This window comes from Gymnoscopelus braueri (assembly GCF_963280865.1).
Source record: "Gymnoscopelus braueri genome assembly, chromosome: 4".
Lineage (NCBI taxonomy): Eukaryota > Metazoa > Chordata > Actinopteri > Myctophiformes > Myctophidae > Gymnoscopelus > Gymnoscopelus braueri.
The window spans coordinates 45,702,641-45,730,548 of NC_137605.1; the positions used below are offsets into that span (position 1 = coordinate 45,702,641).

The 27,908-nt window shown below is 42.5% G+C and overlaps 1 protein-coding gene across 19 annotated transcripts in view; it reads right to left on the minus strand.

The window, feature by feature from the left end:
• Positions 1-27,908, minus strand: part of plecb (plectin b) — a 144,309-nt gene that overhangs the window by 37,621 nt on the left and 78,780 nt on the right. For 9 of the 19 annotated variants that reach the window (XM_080426577.1, XM_080426580.1, XM_080426582.1 and 6 more), the window contains 6 exons: positions 19,121-19,182; positions 6,705-6,719; positions 5,416-5,505; positions 3,232-3,309; positions 2,947-3,039; positions 1,408-1,574 (listed from right to left, as the gene is read on the minus strand). In XM_080426577.1, coding sequence (XP_080282703.1) covers positions 1,408-1,574; positions 2,947-3,039; positions 3,232-3,309; positions 5,416-5,505; positions 6,705-6,719; positions 19,121-19,182 — 505 coding nt within the window. Of the gene's footprint in view, positions 1-1,407; positions 1,575-2,946; positions 3,040-3,231; positions 3,310-5,415; positions 5,506-6,704; positions 6,720-19,120; positions 19,183-23,157; positions 23,594-27,908 lie in introns of those variants that run through there. The other 10 variants (XM_080426579.1, XM_080426581.1, XM_080426584.1 and 7 more) reach the window with 4 other exon arrangements.

A 27,908-nucleotide genomic window follows, 5' to 3' on the forward strand; every position in this document is an offset into this window, starting at 1 on the left:
ATTCAAGGGAAGGCTGCAGGGATCTATCTATACAAAGCCTCATCAACCAAATGACCATACTGTGCTGAAAGAAACCCAAAAAAGTACAAGTACTGGGTCTGGACCAAAATGATACAGTACTGTCTTCACCACAAGCAACCACAAGCAAGTTCAGTATCAGTGGTTGATTAAAAGGCTTTAACTGGCTGCTTTACTGACATTTAAGGGACATGCAGCTGCAAGCAGCACAGAGTGTGTGGCTCCGTTTCAGATGTTTATGGCACAGAAAACTAGCATGGCAACACAGCTGGAAGGAACCCATTTACAATGCGAACCAGAGGGTGTCAGTAGAGAGATGCAAATGAAACTGATAACTTCTCTCAATTTTCCGATGGGCAAAGGTGTTTCCATAGATGCTAACACCCTCAAGTCTTTATAAGCTGATACCGTTTAGACCTGAGGACCGATATCAAATGGTGGCACAACAAGAACTACAAGGCTCACATAGGGATTCACCAAATGTTACTAGATTTTTTAAAGAAAGGTTCTTTCACCTATTCAGGATGGATATTATGCAATACCCTTAGATAAAACCGGAGAGATTTTGAACAAAGAAGAGCTTGTTGCTGTGCTTCACTGGGTGGATGACACACACTATTCTTGAAGATTTTATTGGTATTTTTGATTTGCCAAAAAAAAAGACGGTGTTCATAAAGTTTTCACTGTGCTAAATGGATTTTGACAAGGTGCAATATATTGCCTGGGGTGTGCAGGGGGAAGGCATACAATGGTGCCGCCAACATGTCAGGCCACTTGAAAGGAATTGTAAGCTTTTAAAGTGCACAATCCCACAGCTATATTTGTGTATTGTTTGGCTGCCACAATGCTGAGACAGCCAGAGCGCTGTCACTGTGAAGCAAGCTTTTATTCAGCGGCAGAGGTCAGACGATGCATTTCACTTTTTCAAGTCAGTGATTGAGGCCCGCAAGTATTTAACAGAGAGACAGTTTCTCAGGAAACAGAGACTCCCCAAAAGGCTGGGTGGTGGTCAGTGGAGATATCAAGCACACATTTCAGTGCCCAGAAGAGAAACAGGAAACAATACTTAAAAGTATTGGACTTGGTGAATAGTGAAATGAGTAAACATTTTGATCATAAAGACACTGGGTTAGTGGTGGACACGGAAAAGCTCCCTCTTTGGCCGAGAGGTAGATGTTTGGTTTCCCACGAGGGAGATCGGAGTTTGAATCGAGGTGGTTAGGCCTAATTTGGGGGAGTTTCCTGGTGAGGGTCAGGTCAAAGGAGGGCGAATGTAGCAGAGTAGCCCTGCCTGAAGCCCAGAAGGTTTCGAATCCAGGTGATAAACATGCAAACTCTAGCAATTAAAGAGAGAGCTACTGCATAGTCAATGATAAATTGACCACTCACTGGTGCTTGTGTATGACAGCGTTGAAGAGCTTGCCGTCCCTCCAGCTGGTGGTGAAGTTGTCGCAGCGGATGCCCTGGTAGCCTTCCGTCATCCTCTGAGACCACAGTAACAGCTTCTCCTTGGCTGTCATGTCATCTGACTGGCCATTAATCTGGATGTCCGAGATCTAAGGGGAGAGGTTTCAGATAGGGAGAATGTTAGATACAATGAGGTGCCAGATGTTTGGAATAATGTGGAAAAAAATATTTATAGAAAACAGGAAATAAATGATTCATTAGAGGAAATGACAAATGAGGCTACAAATGATCAAGCTGGAGTTTGAGTTGAATCCCATCCATATTCTAAAGATTTTTGAGGAAAGAGTGCTAATCCCAAGTGGAAAAGTAATACATCTTTGCATATTAGCCAAGAAGAAGAAAGTGAGAGAACACACAATTATTCTATGGCTTGTGGAGGCTTTCATGTGCTGCTCTAACCTGTCTAATTGGATCATGCATATGTAACATTAGAGATCATTGACATGAAATAATAGTGTAAAGCGCTGATTTGGATCACAGGACTCAGCATGACTTCCGTCTGGTCTGGCCTGGGAAGCTGCCTCTGTGTAATGCATCCAGATTACTGATTTCATTTGGGGAGTACGGGAATAGTTAAGCATGGAGGTGAGTCATAGCCGACAGAGCTTCCCTCGAGTTTTGGACGCTTATGGCTGTGGCCACTGTTTTGTGTGTGTGTGTGTGTGTGTGTGTGTTTATGATTGAAATCTTCCACCCATGATCGCCCCACCCTAGATCTCTCATCTTGGATGAGCTGCAAGGCTCCATGAGTCACCAGCCAACCACTGCACTGCTAGTTTTCCCATAGAAACAGAAATACTCCCCCCCCCCTTCTTCTTCTTTCATTTAGTCAAGGGAACCCCGTTGGTGGTGTATCCGTGGGACACAATGGTTCTTTAGCTTCACCTGAACAGTCAGGTCGCTCCTTCGTTTCTCTCTGAATCATTTGACTGACGACTGGAGAGGGTGTGGCCCTGCCCTATTCAGCTGGTACAGATTGGGATAACTGCCAGGCAGCTCAGAGGGCATAGTCAGGAAGAGAAGCTTGGCTGCGCTGGGACATGGCCTGTAGTGTTGGATTTCAGGAGCTCTACTGTAATCCTGACACGCCCTCCCAGTGGGAGCCAGCGACAGCCTGACTCATATCCTCACAGCTATTGACTCATGTTCTATAAAATGGCTCTGCAGGGCAGCATTATGAACTGTATGTCCATGTCCCTAATCTCCATGATTAAGAGTGATTAATCACGTCATTGTTCTCTTTTAGCATGTTAGTATCTCTTATGGTGGTTTTAAACTCTGATAAGGAAAGGGTTCATTAGATTATCAAGTGAACGAGGAGAGTGAAAGATAACCGCTGAATCCCTTAGTGAAAGATAACCACTGAATCCCTTCTGATTGGTTGGAAGTGGAAGATCCCGGAGATGGAGGGTTTTGGCGGCTATAATGGGAATGGAACATAACACAGACAGAGTAGGAGACCTGGAAGTGGAGGATGATGGTCCAGATCAGACCCAGGGTCAGCTTGGGGTTCCCATCCGCGATGTCATCGTTTCTGATGTTCACCAGCTTGACCTGGGAGAGATGCGAGAATGTTAAGAAGCCAAATCCCAAGACAGAGATCATGCAAAGTAAAATGTAAAAAATGTAATGTATCCATTTGTCACTCTGGAAGTATACAAATGTAACCAAATGGACCATTACGGGTCCATTTGGTTACATTTGTATACACTCAGAGTTAAGGAGGTATAATTATATACTTCATACCTGCCGATGTCTAAGGAAGTCCAGTGCTATCTGTACATTTTGTAGTTTGTGGAATCGCATGCGGCCTTTCTCCCTGGGCTAGAGAGACAAGAGGACAACAGGACGGTTAGAAACATGATAGGCAGGATGGAGTGATACCATCATCAGAAAGGATCCTCTAGTGTTCTGAATGGGGGATTGGTACCAAATGTAGGACTGTAGTAGTTACATAGGGGAAAAACAAAAATAATGAAGAAAAACGGATAGGAAGACAAACATAGGAATGACTGGTGAATCTCACAGATTTGTCAAACAAAGAATACGTTTTGAATCTCTATGGGAACATTCTACAGTGTAGACTCATTCCAAATCACGTTGTTTCGGTTAGGGATGTACGATATAGGGGTCATCATATCGGTGTTGGCCGATAATCCTGATTATTTCCAGTCTTTGAAAGTGACCAAAAATGTGCCATTTGCAAAGACTGTTCAATTTAAGTCACGTGAGAAGACACAATGATTTAATACCAAACTTAATAATCAACAACCCCAAATATAGCACTACGCCGCACATAAATAGTGCAGAGGTGCGGAGGAGTGGTATATTGCAGAGAGAACGATCACAAAAGTATGCTGCGATCATATCTTCTATATCACCGTTATTGCAATATCAGTATTAATGTCAATCAGCCAAAATGACAATATTGTGCATCCCTAAGTTAGGTACAAACCAGTTGTTCATCATCTCCATACAATGATGGAGTTTTTAAAAAAAGAACTGATTACTGTACATTGTAGCAAAAATAATGAAGGGGGTGTATTATCGTGGAATGGCAGAGCCAATAACATGATTAGTTATTAGCTAGGTCATTTTAGACCCAGGTAAAATTAGCTTATTTTACAATAATGCAGGACTGTGTAAATATAATATTTGTTTGGTTATAAAACTGTAATTGAACCAAGATGTAATGAGGATTAGATTAGTGTGGAGCTAAAGACACAAGCTAACTATCAAACAAATAGAAAAAAAAACTGTTATATTATTTTTACAAAAATTTAAAGCTTGCACCAAATGTTGTCAAGTATGTCATTCGGTCCTGCAGTGCAAACAGCAACTATTGAAAACAAAATATGTTTATAACCAGCAACTAGATGGTTTGCAGGCCTGTCAATGAGAGAGAGTTTAAATGAAGCCGCATGCAGGCAAAATAACTTTTGAGAAGCCAGTAAAGCCACAACGCAAAAATCATGTCACACTCACTAAGCACAGCCAAGCCAGTGCACAAAAAGAGGTGCCTAAGTTCACCCACTCACCAACCGCAAGCTGCTGACCACGTCTCTCTCCCTCGGCTAGCCCCAGCAAGAGCAGTGCAAAGAGAGGAGGCAAAAGGCCACACGGAAAAGTGCAGCATACACGAGAGAGGGGGGCAAAGAGGCATACACAAGGAAGAAGAGGAGAAGGAGGAGGACGGGGCAGAGAAGGAGAACCAGGCATCAGACAGGAGCACACACAGTTCAAAGGGAGAGAGAAAGCCAAAGTGGGGTTAATGAGTTATGGAGGTGTCAGGAAGATGAGCAGAGCTGGTATATTAGCGGAGAGATACGGCAGCACAGCATGGCATTTGTATACTGCTAAATCCTGAGTGTTAATTCAACTCAAGAGTGTTGAATTTAATTACATTCTTCCATTATCTCTCAATGAGTTAACATAACACTAAGGGTTTTGCAGTGTAGAGGTCTGAACCCAAGGGTGTTTGTGTTATAGAACCAAGGCACTCTAACTTCTAGATATTCTAATTAGAAGTTTGCTCTGCAAACCTTTAGATTTAAATAATACAAAAATTGTAAGAAAGACTACATAAAGGTGTGGAAACTCACTTTTAAGTCATTAAAATAGTTATTAGTTGTTATTGGAGAACACAAAGACGTTAGACTCAAGAGTTGTCATACCAGGTCGTTTCTCAACCATGTCCTGTAATGTTTAGCTTGGCAAGATTTGGCTCACTTTGAGCTTTTGATTGATAACTTGGAAGAGACTGACTACGTTTTGTTGCCACAAGGATTATATTCCATATGCCATCCCTGTGGCAACCAAATTGATCTTATCAAACAGGATTAAGGCTTTGTTTTGGAGGTTAAAAGGTTGAGGTACGGTAGCAGAGGCGGCGCTTGAAACGGGTTAGGGTCAAAGTTCAGGTCCACTCACCAGCGTCTCCCCCGAGAGGACCTCCAGTAGAGAGATCAGGTTGTGTCCATCTCTGAGATCTTCATACAGGTCGGTCACGTGACGCTGTGCCTGGTAGGAGAAAGGAGATGAAGACAAGAGTTGGACTGAGTTTCAACATGATAAATGATCCCTCGATGGAAAGCCCATAAATTACGACAATAGCTGTACCGTACTGAATAGGTTTGATTTCTCCCAACATTATGTAATTCCTAGTCCTACATGTTCCTTCGGAGAACCATCCCCACTGGTACAATTCTACACAGGTCAGGAATGTATAGCCGCGAGCAGTCAAGAGCCACAGCGTTCCCTGTGACACCTGCTGTTCTAGGCTGCAAGCATCCTGCAACAGAACAGAACTGGGAACTTTGGCAGCGCCTTTCAGAACTTTTCAGAACTGTTTGGCGTCGGCTAGCCCTACTGATGCCGAACAAAGTTCCTGTTCGTTTGGAGAATGCTGCAGCCACAAGCCTGACAGCAGTTAGATGGTTCTCTTAATATAAACCAGATCAGTACAAATACAACGCTGATGGCTAGTCTCTAGTCTACACAAATAACCACATGGTGCAAACGCACACAGCGTACAAACTGGCCATCGCATTGTCAGCATAATCTTTAAGCAATTATTTTATTTCTTTTTTTTGGTTTTTATTCTTTTGTTGGCATGCATATTGAATCAGTGTGGTTTCAGCTTTAACCCATTAAGACTGGAAACGCATCCGTGTCATTTTAAGATTTCTTTGGCTATTCAAAAATAGCAGATCTACAAGCTCAAAGTGCCGCACTAGGAGCTTGTAGGTCTCATTTTTAGACATGTATTTGGCCGCGGACCCCCATCAAAAAAAAAATTGGGGACCGCCCCCCAGAAGCAAAGATTTGAGTTACAAATGTTCGCTTTAAAAAAAATGTATTCAAAGATTTGCAAAAAAATGCAAGATTAAAAAATGTAGATCTACAAGCTCATAGTGTGGCACTCAGTGCCGCGCTATGAGCTTGTATATCTGCTATTTTTGAATAGCCAAAGAAATCTATACAATTGACACAGATGCGTTCCCCGATCTAATGGGTGCAAAAGGTGCTGTGTGCGGTAACAAACAAAGGAAGTGAGAGAGATGTGGAATGGTGCAGTGACAGAGAGGGAGCTGAGCCGTGGTTGGGGAGTGAACAGCTGGCAGAACCTGCAGGGACTGTGTGGGCTACATGCATAAACAGATACTGGCCACACGTCACTAGACCAAGTACTGAGGTACAGTCCTGGTGGGAGTACCTACCTCGGCTCTCCGATGCTGGGTGGAGTGGAGAGGAAGGAAGGAAGGATGAGAGATGGAGAAATGAAGAATGATGGATCATAAATGGAAGAGAAAAATACAGAAAGGAATGAGAGAGGGAGAAACAGAAGTGGTTGATGAAATTCAATGAGCATGACAATTTGAGAGAATTCTATTAGAACAGCGGTGGGATCATTGGGGTAAATGAGATCATTAAATTGAAAACCTGATTGAAAACAGAAATAGTATAATTAACCACTTAAACCCAATATACTTAGTTGAACGGAGCCTCCCACGGGTATATTCTAGGCTACCTCCTTTTACCCCTCTACACCAAATCTCTTCGCTGCGTTGCAACTTGACATGTGAGCTTGTAGATCAGCTATTTTAGCAGAATGTTCGCCCCCAGAATAGGGACGCTTCATGTGGTTAATTATTTTAGTTCAGCCTTGCAGATCTTGAGATATACGTATTTGTCTTGTGCCATGTGGTATATTCATTCTCTGCCCTAAAGAGGTATGAATTCTAATTTACTCTGCACGTTCCTTGTAACAGTGACTCCATGTTGGCACCATTTTCCAAAAAACATTATACAGTAACACTATTGACAGTAACTCACTCCTGTCAAGGATAACAGTTTTGCTTTTCTTATGTAAAGAACCCCTTGGCCACTAGGTGTCACTGTTTACTCATACAAAACACTTCCAGTTACTATTACAATCAAATCAATGTAGGTGTGTTGCCTGTTTGCACTATATGGTATATTTGAGAATTGATACTTTGAGCTGATATCACAAATAGTGACTCTATGATGGTATTTCAAGTTGGATTTTCTACACGTTGCCATTGAAATTCTGTCAGTCTCACCGAGACTTGTTTACTATTTAATTGAACAAGGTGCCTGTGTGATCCACATGATCGCAGTCACATTGTTTTGGCTGGCAAGTAATGTCACGCTGCTGCAATTACTCTGTAAAAGACTCAAGTATAAGTCATTTGAACCGTCTTTGTTTAAAGGTCTCAAGGTGAAAACCTGACAGCCGAAATTAGCAGATCTACAAGCTCGCGCTGTGTGCTCGTACGTTGACTATGTTTAAGTATAAATCAGGCTTTAACGGTGCAAAGCCTGACAACCCTTAATCACAAGTCAAACCACAGACTCATGGGAACTGCACCGTGCACTGGGATCAAAACAAAACACTTAATGTGTCTAAGCTGCACAGGTCACTTAGAGGTCTCTGTGTTGCTTGACCTTTTATTGAGCTGTACTTCCCTGTGCTTGTCTTTGCAAACTGTTAATAAAGTATTCAATCAATCAATCAGGCTTTATTGGAATTATTACATAATTCCTCGAGGCCGATTCTTACTAATGTCTTCTAAATCCTATCAGTTTTCTGAAAAACGTATGTTTCTATATCAGTGGTGCTCAAACTTTTTCATCTCAAGGACCCCCAAAATGATATGTGTACTGGCCACCGACCCCCATCTCAAAATATTTTGTTCCAGGGACCCATAGCGGCCATAGCTGAGTGGTTAGTGAGCCCGCCTAGGGAACCAGCTGGCCCTGGTTGCCCCAGGTTCGATTCCAGGCTATCCCAGCATATGTGCCGATGATATGAAATTTGTCCCTGAGCAAGACTCTTAACCCCAATTGCTCACAGGTTCTCATTGGAAACAAGACCGCAAGGACTTTCATGAACGACCTGTTAAAAGGAATTATCCTTATCCTTAATCCCCAGAAGCAAAGATTTGAGTTAAAAATTTTCGCTTTAAAATAATATAAATATATTAATTTGCACACATTTTCTCAATTTTTCAGAAATAGCAGATCTACAAGCTCGTAGCGCGGCACTCGGTGCAGCGCTATGAGCTTGTAGATCTGCTATTTTTGAATAGCCAAAGTGTAAAATAATGCTTTTTTAGCTCAAATCTAAAAATGACACAGATGCGTCCCAGGTCTTACGGTGTAGTGATATCGGACCAGGTATGGACACAGAAAACGAATGACTATGGTTTTCGGTTTTGATAAAGCCATAACTGGGCCCATCGCAAAAGACCCCCCCCTCCCCCTTTGAGGGAGCACAGACTCTCTCAGGATGGCGGCATAGGCAAAAACCTTTTATTGCCCCCGGGAATGTTCTCACCAGAGACCCACAGCCTGGCGTTCCAGAGATAAGAGAAACCTTAAACTTTTATGACATGAAAAGAATGTCCTGCTTTTCTGCCACAGTGTGACACACTAACTGAGCACAAGACAATGAGCAACAAAGTTTATGTGAATAAACTGTTACGTGTTATGTTTTATGACTTTAAAATATATAATTATTGTCCTGTACTACGACTACAACAAAAATATGAACTTTGGTGTTTCTAAATGTGATGCTTTTCTGGTAAATTAGACTTCAATGTTTAACTGCTTGCTGTTTTACATAATGCCGTCATGTTTAATATCTAGAGAATTCTAATTTCATTGTGATGCCAAATATCCACCCAACGGTATTAGTAGAAGGGCCTCAAGATAGTTAGCAGATAAGTTTAGTTTTTCATAATAGTAAGGAAGGTTGCCACACACAGCCGCCTTCAACACGCCCCCAATGGGCCAAGAAGGAGGAAGACCCCTCCTTCCAACTATAAAGAGGACTGGTCACCCAGTTCTCGCCCTCTCTCTTCCACCGTGCTCTCGATGACCAGGGGGTCGACTCATCCCTGAGTCCCTTCTTTCTGCTCTCTCCGGGGTGCCAAATCCCCCCACGCCTCTCTCCTGACGACAACGCAGCAACAGAAGGTTCGACAAGAAGTCCCTTCCCCCTCTCTACCCGGGTGACACCCTGGTCTACGCTACGGCACGGACACTAGCTATCCATGCTAGCCAACGCCTCCGGTCCTCCCCAAGAGAAGAGCCACCGGCCTACGTCCATGCTCTCCAGCCAAAGCCAGATGCCCGGCTCCTAGATGACAACTGCCCTGCTTCCTCTACACGTGAGCCTTAGTGGTCACATACTGTCTCCTCAATCCGAGTTGAGTGGAGACTGAGGACGCTCTCCAGCCAAAGCCAGATGCTCCTAGATGACAACTGCCTGGACGCTAGCGAAACCTGCTAGCCACAGCCTCATGGTCTCTCCACCAGAGACCAAAGAATCATCTTCGCCCCTCCCCCAATGGACAGGCGAGCATAATGCATTTCACATGTGGGATGGCAACTGAGTGTAGTTTTGAGGGCAGATTAGCTATTGTTGATCATTGATCTTTCTCTTTTCTGTATGACTTTAATCCCTTCTTCTCCTTTAGTATATTAAAATGTGGCCATGTGATCTGATCAGATTGTAGATCTGTTATGTTGTATATTGTTGAGATTTTAACCGGTTTCATCACCTTATGAAGTATTGATCTATTGTTCTTTTCCCCATTTCATTGGTTGTTTTATTATCCTAGGATTTATCTTAATAAACACATTATTTTGATATAAACGAAGGTCCTTTTTCCAAATGATTTCAAGCAAATATTTCCAATCATTCCCTAACCAGAACCCATGCATCATACTGTGTCAAAGATTCTTGCGTAGCCCTTTTCATGGTTGTGTTGAGGTGCAAATTAATCCCTTAATTTGCACAATTCCTTAATTTTTGGTGAAAATTGATATTTTGATTTTTCTGAAAATATTTTCAATATTTTCATAATTATCATTATTATTTCCCATAATTATTACCCCATGTCCGCTACATAAAGTGGTGCCCCGTTGTGAGGCACAGTCCCTGATGTCTGGTTAGAGAATAATTGGAAAATTTGGAAATCTTGAAAAATTGCCAGAGAAAATCTCTTGTTTAAAATAGATCTCCCTCTTAAACATCTAAATTCCTGTGGTGATAAGAGAACAAAGGGCACTTTAACCGTGCCCCTTCTCTCCACCCCCACAGATATTTAGAGAACTCATGCTGGTATCATCTAGTGGCCAACTTGCAGAATAATCTGAAGCTCGTGAGTTAGGGGTCTTGCGAAATCAAGCCTGTTGGAATAGCGATCTGACAAAGAGCTAAATTTAAGTCCATGGAGTCTCCCTCCGTGTGTATACCCTAGTGGCGTGAACAAATCCGTTACTAGAATAGTAATGTCAAATATCCTACATTTGATACATTGATTAATATATCTGCATTGAATTTAGTTTGATATTGTAATTACTGGATGCCCCTCTCCATTGTTGAGGAAGTTTGAAATACAGCATTCTTCACTTCCTGTAGAGTAAAAACAAAATTAACTAACTAATCCTTAGTGTAACCAATAACTACCAATAATTAAACTGCTAAAGTTGGTAGGTAGAAGTGAGACTGTGTCACACTTATTTTTTTAACTGGATACAAGCAGACTTGTGCGCCAGTTGTAACTTAGTGACACATAGCGGTACACACATACCTAGCCCATCCCCTTTTGAACACCCCTTAAACAGGAACAGAAGGGGGGGGGGCGAGGAAGCCTGGTCCTTGTCTTGCATGTCATAAAACCACAGGCAGAGACAAACCGGCCAGTAGACCACCTTTGTTTTGTTCATACTGTCTTGTAATAACTAATAGTCCATACTATCAGTGTAAACACTTGTATGGTAAAGGCCATGTTATTTAAAGGTTAATACACTTTGAGTTTGGGTATAGTTGCTCGTTCTAACTCTATTCTAAGACTAACCTGTAGTATTGTACAAATTATTTCCCCTTTTGTGAAACAAACACAATTGATCTGACAATTGCAAAGTATTTTCGGTCATAATACCGTCAGTTTTTCAACGTTTCGGTCGCCAAAGATACTTTGCAGATTGTTCACGTTTATTCTGAGGTTTTTATAAATGGATAAAATTATTTGAATAATAAAAAATAAAAAAAAATTAATTTTTTTTGTTTTTTATTTTATTGAAGTTTTTTTTTTGGATTAATTTTTGGAGTTTACTTCCCATAAGTGAGACTTCCCTGTCGAGTCCGACTGATTAGTCATAGAAAGAGCGAGTAACGCAACAAGATGTCTGAGCCCTCCACTCCACCCAGCTACACCGATATAATCGGGCAGTTAATAACATTGTTTACAGTGATATTGGGGTTAGTTTTAATATACGTAGATCCTTTAAAAGGGCTACGTCACGTGTTACACTCAATTGTATACACAATAAAACGTGCTTTGGAGTTTCTAACAGACAGCCTTGACCCTAAACTGCAAGACACTGTTCAATTTGACTTTGATAGAGATATGAGTCAGACTGGAGCATGTCACCTGGTTACACCTTTTAAAACAGCTAAAGGTCAAACAGACATAGAACAGACAGGGTGTGCTCTACAAACCAACACAATGCTGAGAACCGATTTAGGCCAGCAAAATACTCAGTTAGAAGTGGCACAACACCAAATAAAACAGCAAACTGCAATGTTGGATGCAGCCTTACAGGCCACACAACAGCACACAGCTATGCTGAATGCGGCAACAGGCTACATCACCATGCTACAGAACCTTAACATAGGATTGGAGCAAGCGAAAACGCAACAAAATGGTGAGATAACCTTAGCCAAACAGCAAATTGGTCAACTGCAAGACACTGTCATTGAACTACAACTGCTCATCGCAGAAAACTTCATGCAAAACAGTGTCAAGTTACAAATAGCACAAGACAGTGTCACTCAATTGCAGAATAGAACTGAGCTCCTCGAGAAGGGTGATTGGATCAGTGAGAATGACTTTGCTAAAAGGTTCCATGACCTCCAAGGCCAATCACAAGCACTCTCTGGTCAGCCTCACTATGATCATTACCCTGTGACAAAGCAGCAGCCTCTGGTAGATAGACCACCCATTCGAGCTGAACACTATGTCCAAGGACACGCCTCAAATGGCTTGCCCGCCATGTTACCGTCTTTCCAATCTTTTCAGAACATACCTCCGGCGGTCGGGCAACCTGCCCTCGAGCCATATGCCTGGGGTTATGCAGCATTGAATGCACCAGTACCCCTACCTCAAACCACGGGGGGGTGCGAGCCGGCACATCTGCTGAGTAATACCGACTTAGCCAAAGTTGCGAAATTCATCCCAAATTTCGACCCAAAGCCCGGTGAATCTAAAGACACACACATTTACTTAGATGATATAGATTATCACTTAGCAGAATGTGGTGTAAGTGACACAGATACCAAGGTTAAATTGATTTATCAAACCGCAAACCGCGAGGTAACTGGCTTTATCAGGCGACAGACAGACGAGGTCCGAGCAAATTGGCCCGTTCTGTGTCAAGCGATAATTGAAGAATTTGCTGACCACCGAGCTTTAGGAGGTCTCTTGTCCGCCGTGTCCGTCTGTCAACACGAAGGTGAAAAAGTTAATCTCTTTTATAACCGTTTGAGGATTGCATTTTTTGGTAACAAAAATGTCCCGGATATGGAGGAAAATGTGAATTTCAAGGATTTGTTCTTGAATAATTTACACCCTTCCATTAAAAAGCACATTCCTATTGGAATCAATTCTAAAAAGCGTGCAGCTGATTTACGCAATCTGGCACGGCAAGCTTTTGATAGAGAATGCAATGAACCTCAAACGGCATCGCGTAAAATTGTTGACGCCCAAATCGATAGTTGGCAGCCCAAGAGACAGGACGACCATGGTTTATACAGGGGGGACGACCACCAAGCTCCCTCCTGGAGATGTGGTCGGTCCTCCTCAAACGACCGTGGTCGCCCTCCCTCACGGGATAACTCTGGGACAAAACATGAGAACCCTGTTGAGTGTGTAAAACAGCTCCCAGCTGAGATCCCCAAACAATCACGACGGCAAAGAAAGGCACGCGCACACGCTGCCACACAAAATTCAAGCCCAGTCCGTGACAACAAGAATTGGAGAAGTCCTAATCGCGTTTAGCTCACCTTGATAAAAACCAATGTTTCAGATGACACCACTTCACAACAGTTCGTGTTTCATCTGTAACATCAGGGGGGTCCGGTATATATATATGTCTGTTGTTTTCAAAATGTAAAACTTTTTGTCAAGTTAACTGCTTGATTCCATTCCATTGGCGTTAACAGGTTGCAATGTTTATAGACATGCAGCAAAACTGCATTGACATACAAACAAATGTATAAATGCACCCCATCAAACTGGTAAAATAGTAAAGAGTCAACAGTCAAATGTGTTCATAAAAGGTAGATCAGGTTACTCAAAATAACATGGCCTCTCCCCAAGACGCTTAACGAGTTCATTTTGTGTCTCACCTAACTAACCTCCTCAGTCATTCTATGATAATGAACACTGTCTGGTTTGTGTGCTTGAATATTTTACTAACCCTAGGTGGATTAAAAGCATGCTACTAACAAAGTACACTGTAACTCCACCCACATTTAGTGTGATTTCCCCTCTTTATCCTACCAAAAGTGTATTACACTGATAGTGATGTATGATGGTTGCTACAAGAACCCAGTTAACAGGAACTGGACCAACTAAGACTTGTAGTGTTGTTCAGTCAATTCAGCTATATAGAAATTCTTGTCTCCGCACACAGGATGTGACTAAGGGGAGGAGCAAGACCCTTGTTATATAGGTTCTCAAATCTGCAGCAACTTCTTAACCTTAGCTAAAAACCATACAAACTTTAACCTGTACCTGTACCGCCACATTTCCACTCACACCATCGTGAGCAGTACACTTAGGCCCATTTCACTATAGGTAACCCAAAGCCTACCTGTGAAGACAAAACTACATATAATCGTTGTGTGAATGTTTAGGAGTTTTTCCCTTTTTGTTCTCTGATTTATAAGGTTTTCTTAGGTGTGTTTGTGATTACCCTCTCAGAAAATAAGAAACAGACAGTGACTGCCAATGCCTAATACGTAATTTTCTTTCAAACAGTCGGATCCAGTGTCACTAGATCAGCTTAAGGAAAGAGTTGCCATTGACATGTGAATGCAGATGCTATGCTTTCTATGTTCCTGTTGTCCTCTAACATTTTCTTTTGTGTTATCAAAGGTCGTGACGTCAACGTTTCGTTTCGTCTGACCTTGATAACTAAGGGGAGGTCTGTAGTGATATCGGACCAGGTATGGACACAGAAAACGAATGACTATGGTTTTCGGTTTTGATAAAGCCATAACTGGGCCCATCGCAAAAGACCCCCCCCTCCCCCTTTGAGGGAGCACAGACTCTCTCAGGATGGCGGCATAGGCAAAAACCTTTTATTGCCCCCGGGAATGTTCTCACCAGAGACCCACAGCCTGGCGTTCCAGAGATAAGAGAAACCTTAAACTTTTATGACATGAAAAGAATGTCCTGCTTTTCTGCCACAGTGTGACACACTAACTGAGCACAAGACAATGAGCAACAAAGTTTATGTGAATAAACTGTTACGTGTTATGTTTTATGACTTTAAAATATATAATTATTGTCCTGTACTACGACTACAACAAAAATATGAACTTTGGTGTTTCTAAATGTGATGCTTTTCTGGTAAATTAGACTTCAATGTTTAACTGCTTGCTGTTTTACATAATGCCGTCATGTTTAATATCTAGAGAATTCTAATTTCATTGTGATGCCAAATATCCACCCAACGGTATTAGTAGAAGGGCCTCAAGATAGTTAGCAGATAAGTTTAGTTTTTCATAATAGTAAGGAAGGTTGCCACACACAGCCGCCTTCAACACGCCCCCAATGGGCCAAGAAGGAGGAAGACCCCTCCTTCCAACTATAAAGAGGACTGGTCACCCAGTTCTCGCCCTCTCTCTTCCACCGTGCTCTCGATGACCAGGGGGTCGACTCATCCCTGAGTCCCTTCTTTCTGCTCTCTCCGGGGTGCCAAATCCCCCCACGCCTCTCTCCTGACGACAACGCAGCAACAGAAGGTTCGACAAGAAGTCCCTTCCCCCTCTCTACCCGGGTGACACCCTGGTCTACGCTACGGCACGGACACTAGCTATCCATGCTAGCCAACGCCTCCGGTCCTCCCCAAGAGAAGAGCCACCGGCCTACGTCCATGCTCTCCAGCCAAAGCCAGATGCCCGGCTCCTAGATGACAACTGCCCTGCTTCCTCTACACGTGAGCCTTAGTGGTCACATACTGTCTCCTCAATCCGAGTTGAGTGGAGACTGAGGACGCTCTCCAGCCAAAGCCAGATGCTCCTAGATGACAACTGCCTGGACGCTAGCGAAACCTGCTAGCCACAGCCTCATGGTCTCTCCACCAGAGACCAAAGAATCATCTTCGCCCCTCCCCCAATGGACAGGCGAGCATAATGCATTTCACATGTGGGATGGCAACTGAGTGTAGTTTTGAGGGCAGATTAGCTATTGTTGATCATTGATCTTTCTCTTTTCTGTATGACTTTAATCCCTTCTTCTCCTTTAGTATATTAAAATGTGGCCATGTGATCTGATCAGATTGTAGATCTGTTATGTTGTATATTGTTGAGATTTTAACCGGTTTCATCACCTTATGAAGTATTGATCTATTGTTCTTTTCCCCATTTCATTGGTTGTTTTATTATCCTAGGATTTATCTTAATAAACACATTATTTTGATATAAACGAAGGTCCTTTTTCCAAGTGATTTCAAAGCAAATATTTCCAATTATTCCCTAACCAGAACCCATGCATCATACTGTGTCAAAGATTCTTGCGTAGCCTTTTTCATGGTTGTGTTGAGGTGCAAATTAATCCCTTAATTTGCACAATTCCTTAATTTTTGGTGAAAATTCATATTTTGATTTTTCAGAAAATATTTTCAATATTTTCATAATTATCATTATTGTTTCCCATAATTATTACCCCATGTCCGCTACAACGGGTTAACTCTATCCTCAATTAGGGACCAACTGATAGTGCTAGGTATGTTCATCGGTAGCCAAATACACATATTCTGCAGAGACGACGAGAGAAGTGGCACCTATACTGAACACTGCAGATGCAAGTGCTTTTACACAACGCTGCATACAATCTGCTGCCTGGCTTCTCTCCCTCTGTCTCCTGCAGTAAGATTTACTCTGTGAGGGGGAAATCGCCCATTATAGCTAGCTCCCACCCAGGACTGGCCCCTGTCGAGCCAGCCAATAAAACCATCAGTTTCCCATCAAGCCTATAACGTCAAAGAGGAGGAGCTGGCTTTTTACACAGGCAGACTATTAACACTGTCCCTGCCAAGGATTTAGTTTTCCTCTACACAACAAGTTCAGTTATTGTGCACATGCTGAATTACAAATGGACACATTAACACTGAGGATTTTACTCATTATGGATACATTGTATGCGCCATTTTTTAATATAACCTAGTTTAAAAATGAACAACATGATTGATTACAGAAAATTTATAAATTACATGAATTTATATAAGTAAGCCATTTAGCAGCAACAAGTATGCAATCAATCCTAACTTATGTAACTTCTATGCTCACATGCATCAATGCATTCCCCTCAGTTTAGGCCTGGCATGCACATACAGTACTGTACAGTATGCAGCCACCCAGATCCGGGAGTCTGTGCAGCACATGTGCAACCGTTGGCCCGCTCACTATGCGCCCAGACCTGAATCTGCCTCTTCAGAGGGAGCTAAGTGAACCCAGATGTCAATGACTCACAAGAAACACACAGAAGAGGGGGGAGAGCGTTCACTTATATCAGGAATAGAATATGTTAGTGCTGCGTGCGTTTGTGGGAAGGAAAATGCTCTCTTTGTGCTCCCGTAATTCTTTTTTTTTCCCCTTCGCTTGTTCCATTCATTTCTAAAAATGGTTGAGTTGTCTTTCAAGCGACGACGGCGAATGACGAGGAGGCCCTTAATGGTTTAAGCCTGCCAGTGGGAGTTTCTCCGGAGGACAAAATGACACAGACGCAGGATATTTTTACATGGGGTGTGGGAGGGGCCATGTGTTTTGCTGGGATGATTTTTCATTTCTAATGAGAAGCTCCAGAGTGAGCTGTTTGGCTTGTTACAATGGACCCACCCCTGTCCCCTGTACCACCACCGGTGTGACTCGAGTGTGATAGATTGGCCGCTTTTCAGCCCAGAGTTCTGGGCCGGTAAGTGAGGTAGGTGAGAGGAGAGGAGCGGTGACGGACAGTTTACACAGCCAATCCGCCGATGACAGGCTGGTCTTCTGGTAAGCCTCCCGCTCACAGCACAATACTAGTGGCTAAGTGTGGGACAATAATTGACTTGTGTGCGTGTGTGTGCGTGCGTGCGTGTGTGTGTGTATAAGTGTATTGGTAGTAATACTATCCTGTGAGGGTCAAATGTTCCCACAAGTGCAAAATAGCAGAATTTGAGAAATAGACATGGTGAGGAAATTTTTTCTGGTCCTCCCAAGAGAAATTATTGTTTTATGGTAAGAGTTAAGCTTACAATTAGGAAAATATTCACTTGGGGGTTAGGGTTAGGATTAGGCATTTAGAGGTTAGGTTTAGGGGTTGGTGGTATGCCTAATTTATACTTAGTTGTGAGCCGGTGTCATGCACCAAAAATAGCCACTCTCCGAAAATAGCAGATTGGGCTGTAGATCGCTGAGCTTGTAGATCGGTTATTTTCGTTGTGCTGAGTATAACTCGGCCTTTAGGGTTAGTTAGGGTTACAAATGTAGATGTCCTCACACGTATAGTAATACGTGTGTGTGTGTGTGTGTGGGGGGGGGACTTCTCTGTAGTAATCACTGCACTCCCACACAGACACTTCTTAGGCGTGTATGGGTCAGAGCCTGCTCTACAGATAGTGATGATCCGAGAATCAAAACAATCAACAATGTTAAGAGTGTGAACTTTCAGGAGCCCGACAGGGGGGGGGGGGATCCTACCGTGTGGTGGCATAATATTGTGTTGCCCTGGAAACCTGTCTGAATAGGATATGGCGTATGTGTGAGTTCAGCACAAATGGCCCAGAACAGGCCCAGGTCACAGTGATGGTTAAAACCACATGATGTCATCTGCATACCAGCGACAGCCTATCCAAACATGATCCTCCTAAACATAGCCTAGAGGTGAAGAATTCTATCTCCTAAACCTCTGTGATTACGGCTTTTATTGTCCCTTCCCTATTCTGACTTTACGAAATTAACAATACATCCAAACTCTCGGCTATAAAACTTCCGGCCACCGGCATCATGAATCAAGGCCAAATAAAAGTTTTCTCAGAGTAATTAGAGAGTAGAGGATTTTCTAAAGCTATGGAGATGAATGTGTACCACACAATTAATCTGTAACCATCAGTAGACACCCAACTTACACCCAATGCAACAGAGCTCTTTTGAGGAGTAAATACAACAATAAAGTTGTTGGAAAAGTGACTCTTGCATAGAAATCAGTGCTGGACTTCCACTCTGATTATCCTATTAAATCCCAGAGGAACGATGGATGTTGAAATGACAGAATACTATGAATGTGTATAGAAAAACAAAGAGTGCAATCAAGGACTAGGACAAGGACCTTACCTTTATCAAGTGTTTGTTCACCCATTTTGTGAAGGTCTTTTTCTGTACCCGATCCCGTTCATCTGTGAACACAAAATGCACAATGGAACATCAGACATTGATAAATAAGAAACATATTAATACGTCATGGCACCCATGTGGATCTCGGACTTCATGTGGCCAATCTGTGATGCCAGTCATCTATGACGTAACTATATGACATACAGTAGGACATACTTGGTCAAGGTTTCAGCAATATCCGACTGCCATTCACTTCCATAATAAAATTAAATATTTCACAATACAAAACACATACAGTATGTGAAAAAGGGCATGGAGGGACTTCCTTGGCCTACTGGCAAGCATGCGCAAGAAATTTGGCACCGATCCATCTAGCGGTTTGTGAGATAACCCAGACAAACACACACACACACGCCTAGATGGCACACAGCCACGCGTAAAAAATAGTGATTGAATAGTGATGAAAAACTGAGTAACATATTACCATGTGTGTATGTATATGTACCATGTATTCTTTGACCTGCCAGTCAAATATTAGACCACACAGTACGCACAGGGGAGCAGGGGTGTAAGTACAGCCAGCGCAGGCAATGCGGTTGCACTGGGGCCTGTGGAGTGGAGTGGGGTGGGGTTTGATTGATTGATTGTGTTGGGTTGGGTTGTGTTGGGTGGTGTGTTGGGTGGTGTTCTTTGAAGGCTGTTAGTACTTATTTTCATATGTTCTGGGAATGCTCTCCATTGGCCAGATTCTGGGAGATGCTTGCCTTTATACTCTCTGGGATGTTTGAGATTACGGCACCTCATTTGCCTTTTAAACTCATGCCTAATGATCTATTTAACCTTCAGTAGGCCAGATACCGACCAAAAAACTAAAGATACTAGCTGGATTTACAGCAGCGGAAACATTTCTTGCTATGCTCTGGAAGTTACCCCACTCTTTCTCTCCTTTGGAGTGTGGTGCAAACATATCTAGTTGTGTACTTGAAGCTATCAACATCTCGTGTACATGAGGTGATGGAGTCAACGACATGGAAATCGGTCTCTTTGAACCTTAAGCGCCTTTTAGAATGATCACCTGTCAGGGTTGGTTGCCTGGTTTCTAGGGGGGTGGGCGGGGTGTTTATTTGTTTAGGGGGACAGCTGTTTCTGTGAGTTTTCTTGGTTTTTTTTTTTTTTCTTCTTCTTTTTTCTTTTGTGCACAATGCTAATATTAATTTGACTAATTACTTTGTTTTCACATTCATGAATGTTATGAAATTAATATCTATAAATAATATCAAAAAATAATGTGTTGAGCAGAGAATGGGCCCTTGTGAGTGATTCAGATTGCCACCTGTGTTCAAATAATAACTTATGTTAAATTGTAAACAAAACACATTTAAAGATTTGTAGCAACAAAATGATATGATTATTCCACATAAACCATAACTATTCAATCAAATGAATCTTCTTCTTTGGAAGTTCTGTCATACAGATATGCAAGGCCGAGGATGATTGCTGCTGGGTAATGTGTTCAATATCGAATCTCTATTTGATCATGTGACGAGATGATAAAATGTAGCTAGTTTATCCGCAAAATCTGAACTCGGCACATTTGCAAGCCGAGCAAGCAGTCTTCATGCCTTTCATGTTTCATAGCTAGCAGCTAGTTTGCACTGGGTCCCGCTACACCACTCACTGCAGAGGAGTTTCAAAAATGTAATATCAAACAATATCAAACAATGGAAAACGGATTATCCAAACTGCCAAAGAGTTGCTGTGTTACTTCCATGTGATGAAACAACGACGTCACAGGGTGGAATCAGACATGATCACAGCTGTCTGGGCAGTGCGTGTCTGCAGCTGAGTCACACAGCATCACAGCGCAGCGTCGGCAGATGTGCCCACGTCGTCTAGGAAGGTGTGTAAGGGCATGTCTCTCCCCGCGGTCACAGGCCAAGCTGCGCCGCAGGCTCCATCACACACAGAGGAAGGTTCTCACAGGAACAAGGATGTACTGAAGTGTTGTGATATGGGTTCTTAAACATTACACGTTGTATTTATCCAGCCATCCCTATCACAGAAAGGCTATTGATTTTGGACAACAGAATAAGAAGGTACAGTGTTCCCTCTAGGGAATACACCCATTAAAACAACACACCTGAACACACCTACAGTACTTTTGTGTTATGAGTGGTTTAGAGTGTAGATACTGGCAACAAACCACAAGACATGTTCCTGCGATTTATTTTACGATACATTAAGGTCCATCTGATCTCGCTGCTTTAGCAAGGAGTCTTTATCCTGTATGGTAATATAAGTGTTTATTATATCACTTTATGTCCTTCTGAATTTCATAACACGTGTTTCGTTCTGGTGACTCACATAACAACAAAAATCTGTGTCATTCACAAGTTGTATCTGAAAGAACTATGGACAAAAACACAAAGTCCTCTGCCTTATCAGTCGGGCGTGACATGCTGCCATATTAAATGTCCATATGACACACCCTGCAATGAAAACCACAGTTTCAGTACACAGGGCATTGATTCACTGCTGCTTTAATAAATAAAAAAAGTCGCCCAGCGGCTACATTCTATCAGGGCGATTATTTCAGGAAATTATTTCTGCCATTGTGTTATTGAAACCTCAGGTCGCTTAGAGGCCAATGGAACTTTTACCTCCTGTCATTCAGCAAAAATGCCAATTTGCGCTCAGTGTCTGTTCTTCCTGTTTGGAAGGTCAATGACTTTTGACCCACTGGCTAATGATACTGAGATGTTTCCCAAAGGTTGCCATCCACCATACCGTACATAAGTGGAATCCCCTGAAAGAACTACACCTTTACCTATGGGCCATCCACAGCCAGTTAATTATTTTCAAGTCATGTTATTTAATATTGGTGCAATTTCACCTGCAGCAATGACATCTCCTTGTGGGCCCCTTTGCCCTTCAGAATGAAAGGTTATGCAGAGTGATGGGGTCCACTGGTCTTCAAGCATTAAATATTACTGAAAACAAATAAGTTTCGGAGACGTGTGGAGTGTTAATGGGCAAAATATTGTGGGTGGCAACTGGCAACACTCTTTCAGATCAGCTCAGATAAACTGGTAGAAATGGTATTTTAAAAGCTCTGCTGCAACACCCATGCCATGCCTCGACTGAAAATCAGATCTATCAAATATTTATTACCTAGTAACCCACAATGCAAACATGCAACCACGATGGCTGAAGAGTTCAAGCTGCCTGAAGCCAACTCCTTGACTGCATACATGCCAGCACAGGGCAGGATTTGTTTCACAACAGCCAAGGTGCATCTATTAGATCCTTATACCTGAAGTCAGCACTTTAAGTCACTTCATAATTATGCAAATCTTTAAAATGTCTGGCATGTCCAACGAGATTTAGACGGGGGGGGGGTCATATTGCTAACTGGTGTTCAACGAAGTATACAGGCAAATAATGCAAGACAACTCAAAATACCTATACACCTTGTTATTCAATCCAATACAAAGTGAGCAAGTTGTTAACTGTTTTGATAATCATATCACTTTTGGTGTGACTGAGTGGAAGTGATGAATTTCCCCCTGATGATGTTACCATTATGCTATAATTAATCTAACTGGTACAGTAACTGTCTCATGACAGCAGTAGAAGGCTTTAATTTAACAAAGATTCTTTCAGCTAAAAACAACAGCAGAATATGACAGTTAAACTACTGAGACACATGGGATGGATAATTATAACAGAGCCTAGCCATTAAAGGCCACAACTTCAGCATGTTAGGGACTTACTTAGCGGTTCACAGAACCTGAAAACCATCCAAACCTGAAATTACAGGCATAAAATGCTTCCCTTTCCCCCTCTCACGGGAGAAAACAGTAAACTCTAAATCCCTTTTGTACCTGACGCAAATAGCAACAAATGACCACTGTACCGTACAGTATGTCTAAAAGAGTTGCACGGTAACTCTGCAAGTGTACAAATGTAACCAAATGGAGCCGTACTCCTAGAGTCAAATGAACACTCAGGATTAATACTCAGATCAATATCAATACCTTTCCTTCCGTCTGTAGCTTTGAGCATCCCCTGGTAGTACCCTTCATCAGAGGACACTCTGTCTCTGCTGCCCACGCTGCTGTCAGAGGAGGCATTCCTGTACCTCTGCTGATGAGAGTTCATTGTCACTGTCCCTCAGTGTTGCTTGACACTCACAGAATAATAACGAAGATAAGAATAAAAATCTTTCTGTCTAAAATCTCTGTGTGCGCCTCAGTCTCCGGTCCTCAGTATCTCTGTGGAGGCAGCCAGTCAAAGCATGCAGTCCTGTGGTCCACGCTCCAGTCAGCACTTTACAGACCTATGATTTCTCTCTCCTTCTCTCTCTCTCTCCCTTGCTTTGGGTTCAGCCCTTCCTTCCTTCCTTTTTCTTCCTTCTCCTCCTCCTCCCTCACTTCTCCTTTCAGAGTAAATGATGCCTGTGGGCTACAGAGTCTCGGCCCGTCCTCGTACGTGATGTGTGAGTGTGTATTTAGTGGCGGCGTGTTTGGAGGGAGGACATTGTGGGTACGCCACGCCCCCTTCCTGCTCTGTCACGGTGGTGGTGGTGAGCGGAGAAGAAGAGGGAGACAGGGGCAAGGTGTGGTGGTGGCCAGCGTGCACGCTGTGCCGTACACACCCACATGCATACACACTCTCACTCACTTAATCACTTTAGGGTAGCTTGTGCAAGAGCACATACTCTCCCAGAACCTCAATGTACTTGCAACTGCTTGCTTGAACACGAATACTGCACACGCACACAAGCTGAGTCACTAGTGATATAAAATCATAACAGTGGCACCAAAGACAACTTGGTGCCACAATTATGGTTTATTGGAGTATCGTGGATTAAGGGTTAACGGTGTAAAACAATTAGTCATTCGTTCCCTGAAAGATGCCAGGCTGTCATAGATAGGGTGACACACGTGTTCATGTGTACACACAAACACAAGCACGCACACGCGCACACACACACACACACACACACACCTGCATGGCTAATCATTCATTATTCACAGCATTCCTCTGAGATTCTCCCCTCAGTGATAAAACAAGAAGTGCGGTAGGAACAAGCTACAAGCTGCATTGTTGTGTATGCATTTCTGTGTGAAATGTAATTTAACTTTAACTTTACTGTTATTGGATTTATTTATATTATATATTATTTAGTTGTTTCCCAGATCAAATTTGCAGCACATTAGTATTGCACAGTAGTATTGATATTGAGCCATTTCATATATTAGTTTCATATACTGTAATTACAGTAGGACATGAGAATGGTAAAAACTACTATTCTATTTAAATGCACTAGTTAAAACTGTATGGCTATTTCTTCATGGGGGACTTTTGTTTTTGTTTTTCTTGTTTTAAACCAGCCACATGTAAGGATAACAAACAAAGAACCATAACTCCAGTATCTTGAAATCCTAATGCTGGGATCTTCAAGCCATGTGACAAAACAGATAAGAGAGTTTATCGTATAGCAGACCACACTGAAGGAACGAGAAAGACAGAGGGAGATAACATCTCAAACTACACAGTAAAATCCTCCGTGCTACTTCATCCATTTGTAAATCTAGTGAACAAATTGGTTACACTTGTTCACTCTCTGAGTTATACTAACACCGTGTAAGACCTGGAATCCGCCCGCTTCCTGGCAGTTTAAGCCAGTGCCCTTAGGGCAGTATGTGCTGACAGCTCAGCTACAGCATACGGCATTACCTGACCTGTATCCTCCAGACATGAGGAGCGTTCATATCTCATTACCCTCACTGCCTGAGATCATCATACTGTATCATTGGACACCTAAAAACACCTTTCCATCACAGCACCTCTATAAACATGAAGCAACTCTCTATGTGTGTGTGTGTGTGTGTGTGTGTGTGTGTGTGTGTGTGTGTGTGTGTGTGTGTGTGTGTGTGTGTGTGTGTGTGTGTGTGTGTGTGTGTGTGTGTGTGTGTGTGTGTGTGTGTGTGTGTGTGTGTGTGTGTGTTTGCACGTGTGGCCGTGCATGTTTCTTTAATTCGAAGCCAGGTTTGCAAATCTGGAGACACACCTTTGTGATCCCACGCCTAGGCAGGTTGAGGAATTAAGGAGTGGTTAAGTGGTTTTAGTAGGTCCAAATGAATTATAGAACATAGGTATGTAGTGTAAAACATCAACTGAATCCACACAGCTTAAATACCATCTGTTGCAATTACATTTTAACAGTTCATCTCATTTATTCATGGAAATTAGAGCACAGGGAATCAGAATTGCATTTTCATGCTGGAGAATGTGTGTTAAATTATTTATTGCTCTTTGCGTGTTGGAATAAATCATTAGCTTTCTTGCCAAATTTCTGTTGTGAGTCAGGGTGGTCTGTCTCATGTCTCATTGTTGTTATACTTGGTTGCACTGTCTTGAGCTGAACATAGTGTTGTGAGCTTGTAGATCGGCTATGTTTGGTGTGCGACACCGGCGTTAGACTAACTATGCTGCACATCTCTCTTTGCAATGCAATGTTGTAATGGGTCTTTGGAATGTTTTCCCAGTCTGTTAATGTGGCTTGTGGATGCCACAACAAAGTCTCATCAGAGAAGAGAAGAGAAGAGAAGAGAAGAGAAGCTTTCAAGTCCATCTTTACACAGAGTTAAATTAATATTCTGGATTTGACTGTGTAGCTGCTGAAGTAGATCAGAGCACACATCATGCTGTTGTAAAAAACTGTCTCCATCACACAGGTGGGAACAACAGCATTTAGCGATATCCTCCTGGCAGGGACACCAGTAGAGACACCCTACTACTACTTCAACACCATGGGGGAATACTGCAGGGGAACCCAAAACCCCCCAAAGGGAGAAGGCGAGGACGGAGAGACCACGGAACGTCTTAGTCATGAGATCTTTTCTCCAGAGAGACATATCATTAAGGTCTCAACATGCTTATTACAGTGCTCCCTCATCTCACTTCATCAAAACCAGATGGACGATTTATATATTTTTGGGCGGTGAAACCGCCCCTATAAGTGAGATTTGGAAAAATTTACATTTTCCTGCGCTGTGATCTGGGCCCAGGAAATTAGTAGAATTATCCAGCGCTGTGATTGGCCAATCACAGCCTATTCAGGACTGTGATTGGCCAGTGTCACATGACACATGTGCATAGCCCTATATAAGCAACCATAACTTGAAAAAAACCAAAATTTGGTTTTTTTCAAGTTATGGTTTTGTCCATCATAAAGAGTGTTTCAATAAATGTATTTATCCTTTGTACATGATTGATCGACTCCATTCAGTATTGTGATTAGCTAGCAAGACACCGCCCACTTCACACAGGGTGTGATTTTTTAAAAGCAGAAACTGTTTGGTGTGATTCCGAAGCCAGCATTTTCTCTGTAAATGAAAAGTTTGAGGTTCTATCTATTTCCTATAAAGGGAGGGGATGGGGACAGTGGGCTGCATGTTCTGTTCCCACACTGACTGTACGTCATAGACTGAGCACTGTGGTTTCGACAGTGCAGAAAGGGGCACCCGGCCTACTGGGACCACTTTTACAACCTCAGAGTTGAATTAACACTTGAGATTTTGCTGTGTAGTTTTTTTCTTTCTCCAAAGCAAATACAGTATGATTTAAAAGTAGAAAATCTTGACCTAAAGGCACATGGAGACAAACAAACAAACCACACACCATACTCAACTAGCCCCTGGGTATATTTAAACCCATAGTAGGTTTAACCTAATAGCTGAGGATTTCTTCCCAGTAAACTACCGTAAACAAAATCTAGATCCTGTGTGAAGACATGCATTCTGGGGAGAGCTTATAGATTCACGCTGACAGCTGTTTAAAAATGGCTGTTTCGTTCAAATAAAGACAGCAGCTTTTCTTCAGGAGTCCAACACAAGCTGTCGTGACTTCCTGACTGTGCTTCACAAAGTTTGGGGGCTCCGTTTCAATAAAAAATGGTCTCTCTAATCACTGGTCTGTGTTCAATAAATCCGCTCATTTATTTTTGCTCAATTTTCCACGACACACATCGAACCAGATGCTGTTTACTGCTGCGCAGGGAGGAGGTCGCCTGAGTGGAGACATTCCCTCTGCAGTTAAGAGGGCAGAGGTTAGTTGGGGAACTCACATAAACAAAAGATAAAATCAACAATCTTCAACTCTGTGGAGACTCCCTGTTTTTATTTTCTATTATACAGCTTATCATAAATGTTAAGACAGTTTAAAAGTGAGTGCAGAGACCGTTCTTGCTCCCTGCACGGTTATTTATACATGATTCTCAGTCCTGATACACACAGCAAACATACGGCTGTTTTAGAGCTGAAATAATCTGCTTTTAAGCGACAACCATTACCATTATCATGGAAAACAAACAGATTAGTGAACAAAACAAAGAATCTACAATCTGGGGCTTTAAGTCACAGTGTTACTGAAGACATTAAGGGGTTTAGAGAGGGGCTGGGTAGGTAGACAACACCATAAGGGAGGAGAAAGCCTTAGAAAGGATTTAATCACACAGGTTAGGTTACTGGGTGCGCTCTCTCTCTCTCTCTCTCTCTTTTTCTGTCTCATCATTCTCTGTGCACCTCCCCCTCTCCCTTCCACTCCTTTATCTTTTGCCCATTTTCTTAATCCCCCCTACTTTCCCTCACTTTTATCACACAGGTAAAAGCAAGTGGAAGCAAGAGCTGACTGCCACACCCCGCAGGGAATGGAATGTTAATAAAGCCAGAGACAGCCAGTACACACCCTAAAACCCACCTCATCTGACTATGACTCTTAT